A 12997-nucleotide genomic window follows, 5' to 3' on the forward strand; every position below is an offset into this window, starting at 1 on the left:
GAACAGTGACTAGCATATCATGAAACATCGTAGAAGCACACATAGCGTAGCTGGAATCTCGATATACACCTCAAATCAACTGTCGCAACAAAGGAACTGATAAAGCCACGCCTTGCGAAAACAAACATGAAGAATCAAAGAATACAGAATTGATCCGTGCATTCGAAACACAGTGATAATGCTGCATGCTGGCGGCTGCCGAAAAAGAACAAATAGACATTTGAATAGTTCGTGGCAATATCAGGAAGCTCAGAGAAGCTGCCAACTAAGGTTGATCATTTAAGGTGAGGTGGAAACAAAATCAACCTTGCAGTGCTCTTGGATACCAAGTCAAGCACGCTACTTTTAGGCCATGCAGGCCCATTCATATGACTTGATTAAAGTGGGACTTTCTGTGTTGGGTGGCAGCCTACAATATCGCGTCAAACCTGTAAAGGCGAAGCTTAAGTGTTGCACATAATTTTATTTCCGATCTAGTGAAGCTTGAATAAGTTAATTTATACTGTACAACTATGCTTCTCAGGCTTTTTGTCGCTTTTGCAGTATCAGTACAGTAATGACTGAAAGAACCTTACTGCGCCACAATAGAACATCATGAGCCAGTACCAATTCGCCCAAATTGCTGCTTGATTCAGTGTTGCAAGCTTCTCTGAAGATTTCTGAATCTTCTCCAAGAATGTCAGCCTGCTTGAATGAATCAATATTCTAAGCATTTGAGGCATCACCAGAAAATAAAAGAGTGGTAAAACCTCTGCATTCTTTATTCATTTTATGCTTCATTATTATGAACCTATCCGGGAAGGCCTCTTATTTTCATGTATTGCCAGTGAAGCTAGTTTTATCACTCTTCCCTTTCTCCTTATTCAGCTTGACCATATTCTCGACTGGATAAAAAACTTATTTACAGCTATTCGCAACAGGATCTCTCTTGTGCAGCCCCTCATCCCAACAAATATCTTGGTTTTCTATTCTTTCTCCTTGTCAGAGTGCGGTGCTCCAGCCTCCTTTGTTGTCGCCCTCCTTGCTCAGCAGGCTTTTTGTCGCTGCCTTCTCTCTTGTCACTCCCACGGACACTCTCTTCGGGCAGACACAGTCACTGAAACCAAGGAAAACAGAGAGGAATGTTTTTCCAGATCTCATCGAATGCCACAAGGGGCATGAGCTTCTCGTTTACTGCATGTAACATGACTTTTTATCAAAAATTAATAGGCATAAGGGTATTTCCACCTTGATAAAGTTCACCATTAAGAAAAGGATACCATTCCCCTAGTACTTCCCTGGGTTTCAATGACTGTTGGCTTCCTTTACATTTGTGTCGTAATGAGCCTTCACTCACCTTCCTCTGCCCAAACATTATCTTAAAGGACTACTGAGAGGGGTGGGCACTGAGACTGAAAAAAGTAAAGTATACTGACAGATATTGAGTGATCCATCACCCTTGCGGAAGAATTTTTGATCCAGCTTGTTTAAAACCAGAGCAGGCGGCAATTTTAAAGGACACTTGAACTTTCCGTGTAAACTCATATTGCGGAGCGCACCGTAACGAAAGCGAAAAAGACTGCGACCATGCTCCGCCCACAAACACATCACCGAGCAGTTGGCTCCGATTGGAGCACTCGCTCCGCTCGCTTCGCCTGTTCAGTCTCTGACATGGGCCTGAGCTGAAGCAGTGGATGCACAAAACACGAATCGCTCTGGACCCACCAACAGAAAGATGCAGCAGTGGTAATCAGATAACTATTAGCTGATTTATTCACATCTGTAAAAGGTGACCGCTTACGTTGGCTAAAACGGCCCAATGACTGTGGCCTGGCCATCTGCATGCCCGGCAGACTGGGTCACACTGGAACTTCGTGAGAATTGTATGCGCATCCTGTGATGTAAACAATTATCGATTACTGCTCACTGTAGTCAAAAGTATTCTCGATTGCCATTTTCATTCAATGAAGCTTGTGAAGGCTGCCGCAGGTGGCATTAATTTCGGTCACCATAGTCAAGACCACGGAGTGACACAGAAGTGAAGCGCTGCTTGGTTTTATGCGGTCCATGTTCGTATCACAAAAGACAAATGTCATAAGGACTGCTTGCTATACTTGTGCAACGGCAGCATGCCTGCACAAGTGCGGAGCTTTCGGCAACGCCACCACCAGCAAGACTGCCAAGCTCTGTGCCTGCTCCCTGCTAGCCCTACTCATCGCTAGGCCTAGGCAGTTTCAGCTGGTGGCACTACGGAGCAAGTCAGCGGCTTCACTGTTGTAACAAAGGTTCATCTTTCATCCCCACATTACAGGGAAGCCCATCTAATAAAATAAACCCGATAAGACAAGCATCTGGTGAACGTCCTCAATCGGCCTAATTCCACAAGTATCGCCGACCTCTGTTCGCAGTTGCCTGCAAATCGCTCACCAGAACGGGTCACACTAGTGCGGGTCACACGCGCGCCCTGCGATGTAAGCAGTCATCAATTCCATTTCACTGTAGCAAAAATTATACTTGGCCATTTTAATTCACTAATGTTTGTATATTTTCTCTCCACAGTCACCAGATTCGCACATATGAAAGCGACGCTCAAAACGGTGGATAAAAGCAGTGCCTCATCAGCACGATGCCAGAGTATGATGTCCGGAGAATTTACCGTATTTACCAGCATAATGCTCGCACTCGCATAATCCTCGCACCCTCCACATTGTCTATCAAAAATTGAAATTTTCTTTTTCCACGCATAATCTTCGCACCCCCCAACTTTATTGCCACGGAGTCGACTAGCGCCATCTTTCAAGTGCTACTGAAACTAGCTGGCCCAATCAATTAGGTGCATGCGGTAGCAGGAGGGGCTACCCAAACCACCATCATTGTCATCATCACCAGCTCCGATCGCTAGCGCCGCTAGTGCCTCGAGAAGAAAACGTCAAGGCATTTCTTGTCACTTTTGTTGTTCCACTGGTTCCGCTGCACATTCTCCCGAGTCCCGCGCGTAGTTCCGCCATTTTGCGAAGACGTTCATAGGCCTCGTTCAGTGCGTGTTACTTTGTCACCGTGCTCTTGGTGCCGCTTCACCATGGGGCGATACGCAAGCTACACCGCTGCCTTCAAGTTAAAAGCTGTCGAACATGCTTTGGAGCACGACAACCGCACCGCCAGCAGACACTTCAGAGTCAACGAGTTTTGCGTCCGCTACTGGAGACGGCAGCACGACAATCTCAAGGCAACCAGCAAGACTCGGCATGCCTTCCGTGGTCCGAAGAAGGGCAAGTTTCCTGGGGTTGAAACTGTACTCCTAGACTACATTAGGGCTCTACGGGCGGATGGTTGCGCCGTGTCAATAGAGCTAATACAGAACCAGGCACGCGTAATTGCCAGGAAAGAAGGCATCTCAGCAAGATTTCTGGGCAAGTAACGGGTGGGCCACGCGATTCATGCGGTGAAATGGACTTTCGCTCAGGAGGCGGACGAGGCTTTGCCAGCGGCTACCTGCAGCCTATGAATACAAGATAGTGGACATTCACCGCTTCGTCATACGAATTCAGCAAGAAAAAAACTTGCTCTCGCAGATAGGAAACGCGGACCAAACGCCCCTCAATTTTGACATGCCGAGCAACACGACACTGCAGCAGACAGGTGCGCGGTCTGTGCACATCAGGACAACTGGTGCCAAAAAAAAAACGATGCACAGTGATGCTAGGCGTGACGGCAGATGGGCAGAAGCTGCCACCTATGCCATTTTTAAACGCAAAACCCTGCCGAAAGGAAAGCTGGCCTCCGGAATACACGTGCGGGTACAAGAGAAAGGTTGGATGACGGCAAAGTTGATGATCGACTGGTTAAAGATGGTGTGGGCACGGCGACCTGGAGCACTTCCTTGTTCGTCGCTTCTCGTTTTCGATAGTTTCCGTGGTCACCTCATGGACTCTGTTTGCACGAAGTTGACTGAATCACGCACAGACATAGCAGTAATTCCAGGCGACCTCACATCAATGCTACAGTCTCTGGACGTTTCTTTGAACAAACCGTTCAAAGATAATGTTCGGAAACTGTATGCAGAATGGATGGCCTAAGGCCAACATGCTCTTACACCGGGCGGCAAGATAAAGAGGCCATCTGTGAGCAGCTGTGCAGCTGGATAACAGAAGCCTGGAACATGATTGGCGCTGAAGTCGTCGTGAAGAGCTTAAAAAAAACTGGCATTTCCAACGCCCTGGACACGACGGAAGACGTCTTGGTGTGGGATGAAGGTTGCGAAGGTGAAGACGGTGAGGCTGAGGAAGCTGACGAAGCAGCGACCAGCGATAGCCATGGCAGTGTCGACGCGGACTCAGAGTGATGGTGATGCTGGAGGTGGCCAGCCTTCGTGAATAAAGTGTTTTTGTAGTCCGTGTTTGTCGTCTCTGTCCTTTTATTACAAACATAAGTCCTGCTTGAAATTAATCGTTTGGTTATATTTACAATATCTGGCTTGAGAACCCCGGTTCACAGCCTATTTACATTTGTGCACTCCAAAGCATTTGTTGAAAAATTTTCCCCGCATAATTATCGCACCCCCTAACTTAGCACCGATTTTCTGTGAAAAAAAAGTGCGAGCATTATGAGTAAATATGGTATGAGTTCTTCATCGTCACAGCAAGTTCAGACTAAAGGAAAGCCTCTTCCACTATTTAATTTTTCGCAGCCCCGCATATAGCGCAGTAATAAAGTGCAAAAGGTGTTTATGAAGGGCATGAGCAGGTGACCTTCGCAGCTACCATAAATGCGTCCTCGAAGTTGCGCCCATCGTGGCTGCATCGAATGGCACTCTGATACCACTGACGTCAGTGGTATCAAGAACACTTCCAAAGCTCACCCCTAGGTACTACCCTATGTGTCTGCAAATTTAAAAAAAGCTGTTTTAAAAATTAATAATAAATCGTTGGCTTTGTTCCAAGGAGTTATACTTTGGGAAATTGCTCAAAAGCACTGATTCTACACATTAAACACGTTTATTGATGGCCTTACACCAACCTTTTCTGCGGCCCTTTAACAAAGGACAAGGCTCTGGTAGTTTTGATGCCATAGGCAGCAAAAGAGGGTTCTCATGCAGCTGCCACCATCACCACTTGATGACGTTTTGGCTTACAGTATTAAAGGCCATTCCATGTTTGCCATCACAAAAAATCTTCCCACCGGTCGATTCAAATTCACCACGTTCTGACCAAAAACAAATGAGTTTTAGCAGTTTTCAGGTGAATAGCATTGAGGCACAGCATCTGTGACAAAAGCCAGTGTCAGTGCACATGTTTTGCTTGCAAGATCAACCAATGAAAATGACATGCCGTTTGTCAATTTTGGGTTCCTTGCAACTTATAAATGATCAGTATTCAGAGAGACTGGTTTCTTGGTGCTTTGAGTGTGGCATGGTGGAAGAAGGAGAGGGCTGCACCGGATGGCAACATTGTGATGAGAAAGAATGTGACCGGACGAGCCCACTACCGCTAGCGGCAGGACATGTTTATGGGGCCATCTTCTCCATCAATTCTGCTGGTGTTCCTATGGAGCAGTGACACGCATTCTGAAACGTTTAGACCTCGGTCAACATCCAAACACCTCAGTCTCCATTACTAAACCACCTAACTCTGGGCAGATATAGCCCACAACTTTTTGGGCAAATAACTTAATTTCTGACCACAAACAAAAGTGCTACCTACTCAAACAGAAGACATGTGTTGCTTGCTGCCTTGGAGTGAGCATTGGACGTGCATCCAGTGCTATGTTGCCTTGTCTGGGCAATTAAAGAGCAGTTTTATGATATCATGCCACCGACAACTGTCAATGAGTATGTGATTGGCAGCTAGCTCAGTTTTCAGGTATAGTAATGTGTAGGACAATCCCAAGCTTTTTCTTTCAGCTAGAAGTGCAGATAAAAAGTTTGATCCGCTGTATCAAATATTTTGTGCATTTGGCTACCAAAAAGAAATACCCAATTACATGAAGCAGTGCTTTGTATGAAGCTACAATTGTGGCTAGCCGTACAGCAAGATGGTTCTTTAGCAGTCCTGAAGAAGGCACTTGCAAAGAAGCGTAGCAAAAGACTTTCATCCATAGCAGCTACACTCTCTAGTTTATTAATTATCGTAAAAACCGAAATATAGGTCGAATTGTTTTGGTTTTTTCAAAAAATTGTGGCGAAAAGTCCACTCTCGTCTTATATACCGGTCACTGGCGGAAAAACTACGGAGGTCGTGTAACAATGGGCGGCTGAAGTCGACAGCCTCCGTCACATCTCCATCACCATCGCCATCAGCAGCAGCGCGGCGTGGCATCGCCATTTTGCGTTTCCGTTGTCTGGAGCTAGCCACCATAGTCTAGAGTTATTCTGCTAAAAGCCAGCTTTTGACATTTTTGCTTCAAAATGAGCGGAAGCAGACGACAATTCACCGTCGCCTTCAAGAAAAAGGCGATTGAGTACGTGCAGCTTCACGGTAACCTGACGGCACAGCGTGAATTTGGAGTATCCGAAAAGAGCGTTCAGTACTGGCGGAGTCAGAAGTTGCGTATTGCTACTTGCAGCAACCAGAAGAAAACATTTCGTGGGCGGACTGCACCCTATCTAGAACTAGAAGCCAAGGTTACTGATTTCGTCTAGGAGCTGCGTGCAAGGTCGCTGCCTGTGACTGTCGAATGCATCCGCGTGAAAGCGGTAGAGATTGCGCGTGCCTCGGGACTCACAAGGACGCAGTTCAAGGGCTCGCCATCCTGGGTGCGGCGCTTCATGAAGAGGAAGGGCTTTGCACTACGGCGCCATACTTCTGTGTTCCAGAAACTGCCCGAAGAGTTTGAATACAAACTCATCGAGTTTCAGCGCTATGTGATTGCGCTCCGGCACCAACGCGAGTACATGATGGGACAGATCGGAAACGCTGACGAAACACCCGTGTGGTTCGATATGCCCTCAAGCCGAACTGTTTCCGAGAAAGGGGCGAAGCAGATCAAGCTTTTAACTACGAGAAACAAGCACTCGCGATTCACTGTGATGCTCGCGTGCAGAGCCGATGGGAAGAATCTGCCCCCTTTCATCATTTTTAAGAGAAAAAAATTGCCGAAGGAGGAGTTCCCACGCGATGTCATCGTCCGGGCCAATGAAAAGGGCTTTATGAACGAAGCGTTAGTGCTGGAGTGGATCCGGCTCGTCTGGAAGTGGCTACCTGGTGCTCTCTTCGAGCGAGCGAACATGCTCGTTCTCGACTCATTTCGAGGCCACCTCACAGCCGACGTAAAACGGGCCCTGTGCGATGGCAAGACTGATCTCATGGTCATACCTGGTGGGCTGACGTCTGTACTGCAGCCACTAGACGTTGTGCTAAACAAGCTTTTAAAAATAGAGTGCGCGAGCTCTATAATGAATGGATGCTGGGGGACAACAAGACCACCACCACCGCCACCTGCGACGTCCACCGCTTGCGACTGTCTGTGGTTGGGTGTCGTCGGCGTGGAAATCTCTGCCCGATGAGATGGTGCTAAAGGCATTTAGAAAATGCAGCATCAGCAACGCGCTGGACGGTACAGAGGATGATGCTCTGTGGGACGTGGGAAGTGACAAGCACTTGTCATCCGACTCGAGTTTGGACGACTCTGATGACTCTGAGTAGACCAACGTTTGTGCACTTTGTGTCTTTTCTGTGTACCGTACACCTGACCAATTTTTCAGCAGTATTGCGCAACAATCGACCCGCGTGCTTATCAGCGCCTTATTAACGGTGCTGAGTGGCGAAACAAACGAGGTACGCGCATGTGTACACTTGCGCTTACTCTCGCTTCTTTCGCTGCTCCGTGCCATGATGATAAGGTGCTGACAAACGTGCGGGTCAGTGGTCACGCAATACTGTTGAAAAATTGGCCGGGTGTACATACGAGCAGCATTTAAGTGAAAATAAATACTGTCGTCATTGTGCAACCGGTTGAGTCACATTTGTTTCAAGGTAAGGGTGTCTTTCGGTACTTTTGCCATTGAAAAAGATTTCTTTCATCTTTAGAATTGGTCAGTTAGAGGGTCGACCTATATTCTGGTCTGACCTATAGTCCGGTTTTTACGGTAAGTTGCGAAATACATTTTCTGGCAGTGGTTGCATCTGTGGAAGAAGATTTACGAAAATATGCTGCAGAGCCTGATCCATGAAATCTCACTGCCGACAAAATGACTGTAAGCACCGCATTGCATTTTCAAGTAGTGTTAAATGCATGGAAGAGTGGGCAAAGCTTAAAAGGCACCATGACCGGCGTGGTGGCAGTTACCTGTGCTCTCTTCTGCGCAGCCTCGAAAACTTGCAACTCGTTAATTCGATCCCCTTAAATCGGGAATATGGATAAGCATTTCTGTGAGCACCCAACGCCCATGAAAGGTTATGATGTCGGATGGGCGCTACGGGTCTCCAAATCAAAAACCAAATGATTATGTAGGAAAAACTCCTTTTTTTTTTTTTTTGCAACAGTCATCCATCCATCCCCCCATCAGTCATCGATGAAAGGACGCAGCCACCTGCAATCATGACTCTACCTTTTTCTCTTGTTCTTTGACCCCCATCTCCCTTCCTTCCCTCAGGGCGCAGGTTAGGTGTCCACCGAAAAATGTGAGATACATGCACCTTGCCTTTCCTATAAACCAATAAATTTTTTTAGCGCTGTTCACTTCAAAAGGCGTTTGTGGCTATCACATATTCCAACGATTGTGTGACAGTGGACGTTGCCCACCCCAAGCAAACATACTAAAATGAGGCTTGCACAACCAAATGAGCACTGGAACTCTTCTAAGCACCCCCCCCCCCCCCCCCCCCACACACACACACACTTTCGCTAGTGGTAAAAAAGGCAAACACCAGTGTGATGTTATCATGCTATCGCTGCGCAGCATTTTGGCGCACTGCCAAGAAATGCACTGTCGGCAGCAACAGCGTGGAACGGAGGAACGTGCTAATGACTGTGTTTCTTTTTTTTTTCTAAATTCTCAGTGGTAAAAGTGCGTGTGTGTGTGCAGGGGGAGGGGGGATCATTTTGCGCGAGTATATACGGTAAATTTACAGTAATGCAAACGGTTTTTCTCAGTTTTTTTCAAGGCCACTAAAACTGACCAGCTACGAAGCAGGTTACCAAGAACATGTGCTCATTGATAGTTGTTACGGCCAAAGCATAAAAAGAAAACATGTGGTCTGGTTATATTTTCAAATTTCGCTTATAGCTTTTCTGTATTTTCGGTTTGGGTATTCTTGTACAGACAGATGCTGGTTTTCCCAAATGAGATTATTATCAACCTGCTTATAAAGTTTGGCATTACAATTTTTACAATAAAAATAGAAAAATAGCATGCAGATATTTCTCTTACTTAACTCGAGTTTTATTTTGTTTTCACACAAACATTTGTGTGAAAGGCAGAAATGTTTAAATTGGTAGATCATTTTTGCCTCTCGTCGCTATGTCCACTGAGACACATATATTTATTTCTTTAAAACCAGACCGAAATTGTATTAAAAATGCAAAAAATGGCAGTGACAAATGGAAATCCCTTTGTTATAACCGTTATTTTGCTATAAGTAGCTTTGCTACAGTCCAGGTAGACTCTACTGAATGAGAATGGGGATCTAGAAGGGTTAATGGTACAGTGGAACTTGGATATACTGAATTCGAAGGAGATCGCGAAATAGTTCGATATATAGATAATTCAGTATACAGAATTCAGCTTGAGATGCCGCTTGCGATTGTGAAAAATGATACCGTATTTGTTGCGGAATCAACCCACTCGCATAATGAACTGACTCTTCACTTTTGCCTCTGAGATTTTGAAAAAAAAAAAAAAGCGTTACGGCCGGTTCACATGCAAGCGATTGAGTGAATTCAGCAACGAGCGGCAGCGACAGAATGAAAAATGGCGAACTTGGAACTGCTTCGCTTAGTGGGTGGCGTGTCCTTCCGTTTCGGCCGTCACATACACTGCTCATTTATTGGCAGCACGCCAAGATGCTGCCCAGCAATAACATCACGGCATGTTTTTGTTCTGACTATACTTTTTGAGAGCTCCTGCGGTGGGGGGTGAGCAAACTTGGCAGAGTGCCAGGCTTGAATGCACAAGCCTGGTTTGATTTATCACACCACGCTTGGGGCGGGCGTAGTCCGCTGCCACAAAATCATTGGAAAGTGTGATATCTGCAAATGCCGTTTGAAGCGAACAATGCTAAAAGCCAGTGTCATGATTGCCGCTGATCGCGTGCTCTCGTTGATGCTCGCGTGCTGGTTACGAGGCCGACGCCAACGAGAAACCCAGGAACGGGCGCCAAAAAGCTACGCTCTAAAAAAGAAAAAAGAAAAATGCCGCTTCTTAGTGTCTGCAGCGGCCATAGTTTACGCTACGCCACACGTTCAGCACGACAAGAATGGACGACTATCGCAATAAAAATAAAAAAAAGAACAGATCTGCCGCTTCGTAACATCTGCAGCCGCCCTAGCTTACGCACATTCAGCATGATGACACCAGACGCACATCGCACGTCAGACGCCGTGCGAAGAGGGTTCCCAACACACAGACACACTGGAGAAAGCGTGCGACGTTCTGTCTGGCACAGGCTGAGCTGGCTTGTCGGCGCATGCATGGTGCGTGCTGCTGCGAATGAAGACCGGGAAAGTGAGAGGAAGGAGAGAGAAAGCTCAGCAGAAGAATGGCACACTCTTGCCCTTTGCTCTATCGTGTTTTCCCCCTCTCCCAAACACCACGGCTGCATTGGTTGCTTCTGCTCCATTCCGGCCGTTGCCAAACCGGTTCCTTCTCAGTGCCTTCATGCACATGGCTTGCAAACGTCGTGTGTTGATGCGCGGCACACGATCACCGCAGATGCGCACGCCTTTGGAGAAAGGGCACAGCGCTGCCCTAGACCAGCCGTCGCCGAACTGTTCTCTCTCATTCCTTCCGTGTAAGGCTCGAAAATGTGGCGCGGCAAACGGCTGACGGTGACGCATCACAATTGTCTTTGGGGAAGGCACACCTTCCAGTATGTGGCTTGGAGTTCGATATATCGAACGACCAGTGCAACTGAGTTCTATATGCGATGCAAATTTCCTATTCTTTGACATGGGGTATTCAAGGCGATATTTCATGAGTTCGATATAGCCGAAATTCTAATCATCCGGGTTCGACTGTGATTCAACCTGGCAGGTAAACAACAAATGAAGAATATGTTGTGCCGCCCACTTTGCCTTCTTTTGTCTCCGTTACTGGTGAGCTGTTTAACGGCCAAAATGGCATACTGATGCAGCAACTGGAGAAAACCGTAGCACTTTTGCCTATAGCATGCAAATCCTCTACACATCTTTATACAGACTACACACTGCTCACAGGTTCCTAACTAAATGTGTAGGCTGGCACAGTAAAGGTTCACCTAAGGATGGCCTACAATGGGCCGAACCTGAGCCCCGAATTAGGCCAAGGATGGGCTGAAGGAGGGTGCTTACGGGCGTTAGTTGCTGTGGATGCATGACAACGATGGCCATGAGCTGTCCGGCGGAGTTGGAGCGCACCACCAGGTGCTTCCAGTGACCCTGGAAGTGAGTCTCATAGCAGCCGGGCAGGGGAGACCGCTGGATGTACTCCTGGAACACCTGGAAGAACCAACTTCACAGCTGAGAATGTCCGTGCCTAATCAGTACAATTTGCAAGAATGTTTTAGCAGTTGAGAATGAACCAGTTACGTCTATTACTGCAGCAGCTGTAAAGAAAGCAATCACTGCAATCATAAGCACTACTGTTTTCCTGCTGGTTACAGCAGTAGGGGTACCCACTGCAAAGAAATGTTTCCCATATTTAAGTGTGAAGTGAATCAAATGGGTATTGGGCAAAGTGGCAGAAACCCAGAGCTCAGCAACACACCAAAAGAAGGACACCAGGAAACAGCCTTCACATTCTTGCTGCTTTCAAAGGATTTTTTAAACCATCATGGTGTCCATTTCTTCAACTGCAGTATTTCACAACAACAAAGATGTGAAAGCAACATGTCAGTGTACAGTTGTTCACATCAAAGATGTGAACAACTATACACTGATATGTTGCTGCCAAAATTTAATGCAGAGCAAGAAGAAAAACACCAGTTCCAACAACATAGGCAGCACAAAGCAGCAAAAACGAGACATTATTTCTAAGTGTGTGTGAATATTCCCGCTTAAAATAGTTTCGAAATCGCAACTGCTATTTGACTTGTACTGAATTTTCACTAATGTAACGTTATGCGTGTAATAAATGCTGTGAAATTATGAATTTCTATTGGTCTAAAGGCATAGCTGGCTCGGGCCAGTTTTTGGCAGCCAATTCCATTGACGCAGTCAGTTTGGGTCAGTTTAGAGCAGGGTGGTGCCGGGAAAGCTGTCTAGAGCAAATGGAGCAGCACTTCCACCTTTGTGTGAGACCCCTGGCTCCCTCACACTCTCTTGCAGTCACCTGACAAGTTCTGTTAGAGTATCTTCTAGTTCAGAGTGGGAAGTCTGTGAAACCCATGCACACAAAAAAGGAAAAGTCGCACGATAGTTCTGCCCTGTTTGGACACAGTTTTGCAAGGTTAAAAAAGCACGGAGGTTTGCAGCCAACTTTAGTTTCTCAGAGTGAAGCTCGACAGCAGTGCAGAAACAGAGAGCGCTCAAGAGAGAGAAAGAACATTTATGGTATTAGTTGATGCCGATATCAGTGAAACACAAGCTTTGACTGCACTGCTGGACGGGATTGCAATGCAAAGCGTCTCAGGTGTGCTCGACTAGCAAGCGGCGCCGTGCTGGGAGGGGCCGAATTCCTTTTAGTGGCATGCGTGCATGCTCCGACATGTCGCTTCTTCTCCATTTCACCTCTGCAGGACACGGTGCACTGAATTATCGAGTGTGCGTTTTTTAGAGGCCAGTTTAGCTTTGACTCGATCCCTATTCCGTGACCTGCTCCCTGGAGCCCACACAAGATCACCCCCCCCCCCCCCCCCCCCCCCCCCAAGTGTGGTGGGGTGATCTA

The 12997-nt window shown here is 46.8% G+C and overlaps 1 protein-coding gene across 1 annotated transcript in view; it reads right to left on the reverse strand.

Moving 5' to 3' along the window:
* The window catches only part of LOC146201195 (tRNA (uracil-5-)-methyltransferase homolog B-like), a 152068-nt gene that overhangs the window by 92478 nt on the left and 46593 nt on the right, over positions 1 to 12997 (reverse strand). Inside the window, exon 7 of the mRNA XM_084595675.1 lies at positions 11464 to 11610. Within this exon, the coding sequence (XP_084451801.1) occupies positions 11464 to 11610 (147 nt within the window). The remainder of the gene's footprint in view (positions 1 to 11463; positions 11611 to 12997) is intronic.

This window comes from Amblyomma maculatum, chromosome 2, assembly GCF_055883805.1.
Source record: "Amblyomma maculatum isolate TAMU_Amacu chromosome 2, ASM5588380v1, whole genome shotgun sequence".
Lineage (NCBI taxonomy): Eukaryota > Metazoa > Arthropoda > Arachnida > Ixodida > Ixodidae > Amblyomma > Amblyomma maculatum.